General features: G+C 38.8%; 1 protein-coding gene across 1 annotated transcript; it reads left to right on the forward strand.

The window, feature by feature from the left end:
* The first annotated feature begins 322 nt into the window (after positions 1-322).
* On the forward strand, positions 323-9,001 carry LOC103507935 (cysteine-rich with EGF-like domain protein 2). Its single transcript, XM_008472454.3, has 6 exons — positions 323-510; positions 1,428-1,588; positions 1,908-2,054; positions 2,317-2,520; positions 7,245-7,419; positions 7,580-9,001. The coding sequence occupies exons 1-6, from the start codon at positions 504-506 to the stop codon at positions 8,035-8,037; spliced, it is 1,152 nt and encodes a 383-aa protein (XP_008470676.1). The 5' UTR covers positions 323-503; the 3' UTR covers positions 8,038-9,001.
* The last annotated feature ends 68 nt before the right edge of the window (positions 9,002-9,069 follow it).

Raw genomic sequence — 9,069 nt, forward strand, 5'->3', positions numbered from 1 at the left:
TCAATTTAGGCGGCTCGTGGGACCGTGAAAGTGGGAGCTTGCGGGGAAAAATGAAAAAATCCCGGCTCCCGGGGAATAATGCTCCCTTCGTTCGGATTTCTAGGCCTAATGGATCCGTAACCTTATCCTTTTATCTATCAGGCTGACAGTTTTCTCTCCTCCCAGTGCACCAAATAAACGATAATCGAGTAAAACCCCCTCATACTGTGGATAATGTGAACGCGTCCTTCCCAGAAAAAAGAGAGGCGCCACAGAAATTTCGTTCAACTGGCCCAATGTTTATGTTTTTGGTGTCTTGCGTGTTGCATTTTAAAAAATGACAGGATGAATGATATGAGTTGTAAAGTTGTGATTTGTGAATTTTTTTGTGATAAGAAGACATTACCTATCTTCAAAATACCTGTGAAGACTGTAATAGTGTAATGTTAATGACAGTTTCCTGGGAAATATCCATATCCATGAATTGACAGCTAAACTTTGGCTCATCGTTACACTCGAATTCCATGGAAGGTGAGTAAGGAAGTTTTAACAAACCTAGTAAAATCAGCAGTTACTACAATACAATGCATCTAAAAACACTTAACTAGGTACTTGTGCACTGTGCAGAAGTCACATCCGTGGAATATTGCTACCAAAGGAACTGGCACAAACGAGCAGTGACCAGTGTTATTATGGGGTTAGGTTAAATGCAAGAAGGCAGTGATTAGTGTTATTATAGGGTTAGGTTAAATACAAAAAGGAGCTTTTCTTTTCCACGGATGTGACTTCTGCATAATTACTCTTTACAAACCTAGTAAAATCAGCAGTTACTACAATACAATGCATCTAAAAACACTTAACTAGGTACTTGTGCAGAAGTCACATCCGTGGAATATTGCTACCAAAGGAACTGGCACAAACGAGCAGTGACCAGTGTTATTATGGGGTTGAGACTATAATGTAATGCTATTCCAATCTGAGAAAATTAATGTGCAAATAAAATGTGTAGACTTCTGTGAGTTGACTTATCACCTAACCCGACTAGATGTGACAAGGAGGTGAAAACAGATAGGAGTTTACCCTGGATACCTTTAGCCCATTCTATAAAGGATTTCTCACTCCAAACTTTCTTCTCCTTTCTCCTTGTGCACTAGAAAATGTAGGAACAGTTGTTATTTTTTAGTTGTGTTAGGATTGTTGGGTTTAAAAAAAAACTTAATGGGCCACTTATCTCATACCAACAATTTGCCTGAAAATATATATATATAGATGTAGATCTGTCCTAGGACAGGTTTCAACACGACGTTCTCCACTTTTCTCGATCTTGGGCGTCCTCCTTCATCTTGACTACAGCTCAGTTATAGAGCCATACCTATTTGGTTCCTTAGAAACCTGAAGATGTCTTTGTTCCAGGTTTCATTCCTAAAAACAACAAATTTGTGTTCTAGGTATGGTGCTGAAAGCAGGTCTCCTTCTACAAATTGTTCTGTCATCATTGATTTTGGTCCATGGAAACATCTCACCAGAAGTGCTATTGCAGAAAGATGACTCAAAGGAAGAATTTCCACCTTGCAAGACTTGCAAACTTTACGTTGAATCCTTTTTAAAGGTAATACTAATTATATTGTTTTAACAGGTTTCCTAAGGTCAGTCAGTTGCTTAAATGTTTTACCTGCTTCTTATATAAGAATATCACCCCATCCTAGAAGAATAGGTACCTAGATTAAAAAAAGAAAAAGGATTACCCTGTCTACGGCTGGTTTATTAAAATATTAATTTTGTTAGGATAGAAGAAATCAGTATCGTTCATAATCATACAAAGTTCTTTGAAAAGAAAATCAACAATTTAACTGATTAATTGTGTTTTTTTACTTTCTATTTTTGCTATTTTGTTACTTTTCTCTCAACCATTTATTTTACTGTTCCAGGGGATTGAAAAAACAGCTAAAGGAAATTTTGCTGGAGGAGACACTGCATGGGAAGAGGAAAAGCAGAAGATTTATGCCAAAAGTGAAGTTAGACTGATAGAAATTCAAGAGAAAATGTGCTCAGAAGTGTCTGGCTTTCTTGACCAAGTAAGTTGTTGTTTTGACTGAAATAATTAATAACCAATGCCACAATGGCAAGGCTACTCTATTAATTTGATCTCCATCAACTTCCTTAGAGGAAAAAAGTAGGTGTTTACTGTTTACCAAAGCAAATGGTATTTGGATTTTATATTACCAAATTGAATGGGAACAATAAGAATTCTTTATTATTTAAATTCCTCTTGGAATATCTTGGTATTGTCAACTGGGAGGTACCACTTCACTGACATTGACCATAACATTTTTTCAGTGTCACAATTTTGCTGCAGACATAGAAAGTGAAATTGAGGAGTGGTGGTTCAAAGTGCAGCACTCAAAAGCCAAAGACTCTGATCTGTACACCTGGTTGTGTATAAACAAATTGAAGAGGTGCTGTCCTGTTGACCATTATGGTGCTGACTGTAAACCTTGCCTGGGATTCCCAAATGTGTGCTTTGGGAATGGAAAGTGTAAGGTAAGTTGACATAAATTATCTTAGTGGACAAATTTCAGGCTACATCAGATCAAAAAAAAGGAGGTAGAAGACGAAGAGAAAATATATGGTAAAAGTTCAAAAATGGACCAACACAAAGTTGACATGAGACTGTGAACTCAGGTAAGCAAATTATATTTGCAGTTTCTGCATATTATATTCATTACCATAAAAAGCTTAAATTAATTATTATTCCATGATATCTTACTCCAGGGCAATGGTATTTGCATATTTGCAGTTTCTGCATATTATATTCATTACCATAAAAAGCTTAAATTAATTATTATTCCATGATATCTTACTCCAGGGCAATGGTTTATTAGGCCTAGAAACTTGTAGTCTGACTAGGTAACTTTAAACATGGAGTAGACCAACTTGATCTGGCTGGGGGATTTAAACAGGGAGGATACCGGCCTGAAATTTCCCTGGCTAAAGAAATAGCAAAGATTGAGTGCAACGAGCATCCACTCGTAAAATTTTTGTAGCCAAAACCAAATGTCAGCCTAAAGCCCAAAGCAACCACCCTAGGGCTGATTGAGAGGCTGACGAAAAACGCCGACTTCGTCTGTACACGGGAAAAGCCAAGAAAGAAAAAGATTAGGCCTTAGAACTTACCGTATTGTTGATTTTATATTCCGAAAGAGTTCTCCCAGGAGAGATGTATTTCACCGTTCGCGTGAAGATCAACTCATTGTCCTGTTCACTGGGTAGGTCTGAAGTTGACTCTTGTTCCTGTGGGATAGCCCCGGGCTCAGGCGGGGCTCTTGGTCTGACAATAAAGTCACTGGAATGGGTAGAACCAGAATCCTGAGGATCCTCATCCATAGGAGGAGGACTTGGTTCATCTCTAGCACCTTGCCTGGGTTCCACCATGAAGTCGCTTGAATGTGTCGAGTTAGAATTGTGCTCAACAGGGTTATATTCTTGTTGTATAGTTTCTCTGGGCATAAGTACATCACTTGATGGCCAAGAGTTAGATTCTTGTGCGTTTTCTCTGGCCATAAGTACAGAATCACTTAGGTGGTGAGATCTGGAACTACCGTTAGAATAAATGGACCGAGTTGTGTTTATGACATAGCTAGGGACTTGTGCTCTGGTAGTTTGCCTGGTTCTAATTTCAAAGTCGCTTGAATTTGACTCTGTTTCTCTGAGCATAGTATCACTTAAATGTGGTTGGAAAGAGTCATCTGAACAACATATTGATTGAGAATAGCGTTTCTGAGGAGTTGCTTTTTGTACTCCTGTTGTTTGCGTGGTTTCAACTAAAGTATCACTTGAAGGTGAAGAGTTAGAATCATACTGGCCGCTTTGTCTGGCTAAAAGTGCAGAATCACTTAGATGATTTGATCTGAAAGAGTCATCAGAACATATTGATTGGGAATAACGTTTCTGCGGAGCACTTGGTTTTTGTACTCTTGTATTTTGCCCGCTTCTAACTACAGAATCACTTGAAGATGAAGAGTTAGAATCATGGCCGTTTTCTCTGGCCATAAGTACAGAATCACTTATATGATTTGATTGGAAAGAATCATTTGAACAGATTGATTGAGAATAACGTTTTTGAGGAGTTGCTTTTTGTACTATTGTTTGGTCGCTTCTAACTACAGAATCACTTGAAGGTGAAGAGCTTGGTAGATTGCTCAGACTGTACTGATTGACGGGACATAGGTCTCGCTGCCATTGTAGACTGCTCTAATTCGACACTTTGGTAGAAGGCAGACGGTGTTATATCCTGCTCACTTTCAGATCTTTGTGAGGCTATGGTCTCTTCAGCTGTGGGTTCAAGTGATGAATCATGGCCGTTTTCTCTGGCCATAAGTACAGAATCACTTATATGATTTGATTGGAAAGAATCATTTGAACAGATTGATTGAGAATAACGTTTTTGAGGAGTTGCTTTTTGTACTATTGTTTGGTCGCTTCTAACTACAGAATCACTTGAAGGTGAAGAGCTTAAAAAATCATGTTGTCCGTTTTCTCTGGCCATAAGTACAGAATCACTTATATGATTTGATTGGAAAGAATCATTTGAACAGATTGATTGAGAATAACGTTTTTGAGGAGTTGCTTTTTGTACTATTGTTTGGTCGCTTCTAACTACAGAATCACTTGAAGGTGAAGAGCTTAAATCATGTTGTTGTGCGTTTTCTCTGGCCATAAATACAGAATCACTTAGGTGGTGAGATCTGGAACTACCGTTAGAATAAATGGACCGAGTTGTGTTTATGACATAGCTAGGGACTTGTGCTCTGGTAGTTTGCCTGGTTCTAATTTCAAAGTCGCTTGAATTTGACTCTGTCTCTCTAAATTCAAAATCACAATGATGTGGTCTGAACGAATCATTTGAACATATTGATTGAGAATAACGTGTTTTACGAGTTGCTTTTTGTACTTCTGTTGTTTGTTTGATAACTCCAGAGCTGACTAACGAAGTTGAGTTAGAACCATTAACCCCAGAGCTCAAGGTTTGTTGCAATTTACTTTGCCTGGTTCTTGTTGCCGAATCAGCATTACTTGGTGTTGAGTGTGCATTAGAATCATCTTTCACAAGGTTAGCTTTTGCTCTGGTGGTTCGTCTGATTATTGGAGAGCCACTTGAAGGAGCAGAATCCGATTCATCTTTCCTCGGACTAGACGGGTTTTCACTGAAAAGTTGCCTGCTGACTGAAATGACAGAAGGTCGTTTACCGACAATTTGCCTCGTCCTCGCAATAACATCCACTGAAGGTGTCGAGATGACATCATCTTCCACAGAGCTATAGTCTGCTGTGGTGTAAGCTTGCCAAGCCTTCTCAGCGAAATCGTTGACTAGTTCATCCAGCTGTGCTGATGGGATAGAGTCTGTGGTATATGAAGTAGCAGGATCTTCGTCAATTCCAGACAGGGTTACTCTGAGTTCTTCCTTCCTGCGCTCGAATGATCCACTGGACTCATTTGACCTACGTTGTATTCTAACAGATTCCGTAGAGTGACTTGCAGTAGCTTGAGGATTGTCTTGTAGCGTAGACTTTGTTTGAGAGGACCCGCTCTCTGAATCAGTGGAATGTGAAGTAGCAGGATCGTCTATCCCAGAAAGAGTTACTCTGAGTTCTTCCTTCCTGCGTTCAAATGATCCACTGGACTCATTTGACCTACGTTGTATTCTAACAGATTCCGTAGAGTGGCTTGCACAAGGATAACGATTATCTTGTAGTGTAGACTCTGTTTGAGAGGACCCGCTCTCTGAGTCACTTGAATCATCTTGTCCGTCTAACTGCTGCACTGTACCCATTCAATCGTCTATCCCAGAAAGAGTTACTCTGAGTTCTTCCTTCCTGCGTTCAAATGATCCACTGGACTCATTTGACCGGCGTTGTATTCTAACAGATTCCGGAGAGTGGTTTACACCAGGATGACGATTGTCTTGTAGTGTAGACTCTGTTTGAGAGGACCCGCTCTCTGAGTCACTTGAATCATCTTGTCCGTCTAACTGCTGCACTGTACCCATTCCATTGGAGTCAGAATCACGTTGACCCTGGAAAGATCCTTCTTGCGAGTTTGTAGTTTGCTCTGACTGACGGTACTCCATAGATTTCTCTGTCATTATCGTAGATTGCTCAGACTGTACTGATTGACGGGACATAGGTCTCTCTGCCATTGTAGACTGCTCTAATTCGATACTTTGGTAGAAGGCAGACGGTGTTATATCCTGCTCACTTTCAGATCTTTGTGAGGCTATGGTCTCTTCAGCTGTGGGTTCAAGTGATCCGTCAGTGCTGAATATGAGAGAAACACTGGCACTGTAATTGGATCAAAAATTCGTAACATGAGAATTAAACAGGTGGAGAAAATATTTAGGCAATTTCAGGGGGGCCTTTAAACAGGGAGTAGACCAGCGTAGTCTGGTTGGAGGACTTTAAACAGGGAGCATACCAGAATGAAATTTCCCTTGCTAAAGAATAAGCAGCAAAGGTTGACTGCGAAAGACACGCAGTCGTAACATTTTGAAGCCTAAACAAAATGTCAGCCCATGAGCGATCACCCTAGGGCTGATTGAGACTGAGAGGCAGACGAAAAACGCCGACCCCGCCCCGTCTGAACACGGGAAAAGTCAAAGAAAAAGAAGACGAAATATTTAAGCAAATTCGTGGAAAAAAGAGCTTCAGTTGATGGCTATTCACAAGGCTGAATGCACCAGGTAACCAAACGTATAGATTGTGTTGATAGAGGTAACAGAGGAATCATCGTCCCGAAATCGAAGCCAGCCCCGCTCTGAAGACGAACCTTATCTGTTTAGGATAGAGTTCGGCCCGGACGAGAATCGACCGGCGACCTAGCGCTTACAAAGCAGGCGCGATACCTTCTAAGATCTAACCGAACTAGTCTTATCTTGCTAGTTTATCAATACGGCAAAAGGTCTAAGCTAACTAATCATGTATGAAAAATATGTACCTTTCATGTCAATAAAATTACAAAAATTACCTACCAGTCCAGCTACTTTATATCACAGGTACAACAAAACTTACCTCCGCTCAGTGGAAACTGTGCCCTCACTTGTAGCTCCATGTAGTAAAGCATGCAGATGACTCACTCTCAACACAGTGGTGTTCGTCCCCAATGCAAAGCATATTGCGTCCATAAAGTTTGATTTTCCTGTTGAGAGAAGAAGAGTGTTTTTTATTATTATTATTATTATTATTATTATTATTATTAAAATCTTACTCCAGGGCAATGGTACAAGGAAAGGCAATGGTCAATGTGTATGTAATAAGGAGTACACTGGTGAATTGTGCAATGAGTGCAACACTGGATATTTCCAGTCCTACAAAGACGAGAAGACCATTTTGTGCAGTAAATGTCATGCATCTTGTGAATCAGGCTGTTCCACTGGAGGACCTAAAGGTAAATATACAGATAAGCTGTACCTTTCAGGATATGGTTGGAATTAAACAGTGTTTGTTTTGGAATAATGTCGTACGTATATGAAATCTTCGTAGGTATGTATCTACAAAAAATTATTTAGAACTTAGAATGATAATTTTGTGTTTCTCTTTGATTTTAGGGTGTACCAAGTGCAAATCAGGCTGGGCAGCAGACAAAGATATTGGGTGCTATGACATTAATGAGTGTAGCGACGAAAATATTTGCAGTGGCAACCAGTTCTGTGTAAACACTGAAGGATCATATCGATGTATGCAGTGTGATCCTTCATGTAATGGTTGCCATGGTGATGGTCCAGATATGTGTGAAGCTTGTGCAGAAGGATACAAACTTCAGCAGAACATCTGTATCAACACCCAAGCAAAGTCGCAAAACACGAATGAAAATCTGTACAGGTATGGAGTGTATGTGGGCCTTTGTGTGGCCACTTATATTATCTTCCAGAAGAACGTGTTTATAGCCAGTATTGTGGGTGTTGTGGTAGCTATCTATGTATCTGTCGCAGAGTACATTTTAAATGATAAGACAGCAGCATTTGATCCACCCTCAATCATAACCAAACATTTATTTGGGAAGTGAATATCGAGCTTGGTTGCATTTGATTTGAAATTCATTTTCATCTTTCTCATAGACTGGTCATCACTGTTCTTATTATTGTTTACATTTACACACAATGTCAGACTGAAGGACAAAACGCGCAAGGACTGAAGACATTTACAAATGAAATCTCTTTCTGATTGCAAAGATCAATTTATATTTATCATACTTATTTATTTATATTTTTCAATACTCGTACGTTACGAAAATACGCACATGAAATAGGCAATATTGCAATAATATTTGCTGTATGAAATTTTGTTTATTGATTTGGGCCATCTAATAATCTGAGAGTATTATTTATTTATATGATATTACATGTCTTATAATATTTTCTTGTGAAATGTTCACGTCCGTTTATATTCTTGTCTAGTCAATTAATACCTGTTTAAAAGGAAAAACATTCCAAGTGCCCTGATTTTACTGTATAAATGAGTGAAAATGAGGAATTCCCGTAAAACCATTTTTTTTTCAGACAGGAGTACTTTTTTGAAGATCTTTTTGGACTGTCAGTTTTCTGTGTTAGGTCGTATTTGAAACTTCTAGCTAGTAGATCAAGTTTCTACAACTTGACAATACTTATATCCAAATCAAGTCCTTCTGAAAACGGAATTTTTCTATGTAAATTTAATATAGGCACAGGAAAATTTTGTCTGGTAATGGCCAGCTTTATCAAAAAAAAGTTTACTCATCAGCTGTTTCCAATTATCAGCTCTCAGCTGAATACTTCTCATCGCGAGGTATTTTATCAAGTTGAAAGAGAAAATTGCATGTACTACGATATACGAATAAAGAAACACTTCGGAATTTATTTTTGAATTTTCACATACTATCAGAGGCCAACAAATCCTTCTGTTCTGGGGGTGTTCTCACCTAAATTCTTATGAGACAGATTTTTTACGTCCCTAATTATGACGCTTATTGTGTCCATAACATTCGTGCTGGAAATTTCACAAAATTGTTTATTTAATACCAATTTGATCTCTTAGAAATAATCTAATTTGTATGTCTTGT

This window comes from Diaphorina citri, unplaced genomic scaffold (genome assembly GCF_000475195.1).
Source record: "Diaphorina citri unplaced genomic scaffold, Diaci psyllid genome assembly version 1.1 scaffold354, whole genome shotgun sequence".
In the NCBI taxonomy this organism is placed as follows: Eukaryota; Metazoa; Arthropoda; class Insecta; order Hemiptera; family Psyllidae; genus Diaphorina; species Diaphorina citri.

Bases quoted from the DNA above. Each gene is read 5' to 3' on its own strand.
- LOC103507935 (XM_008472454.3), top strand. The intron at 2,055-2,316 runs GTAAGTTGTTGT...ACATTTTTTCAG, and splicing joins TGTCTGGCTTTCTTGACCAA to TGTCACAATTTTGCTGCAGA. The intron at 2,521-7,244 runs GTAAGTTGACAT...ATCTTACTCCAG, and splicing joins TTGGGAATGGAAAGTGTAAG to GGCAATGGTACAAGGAAAGG.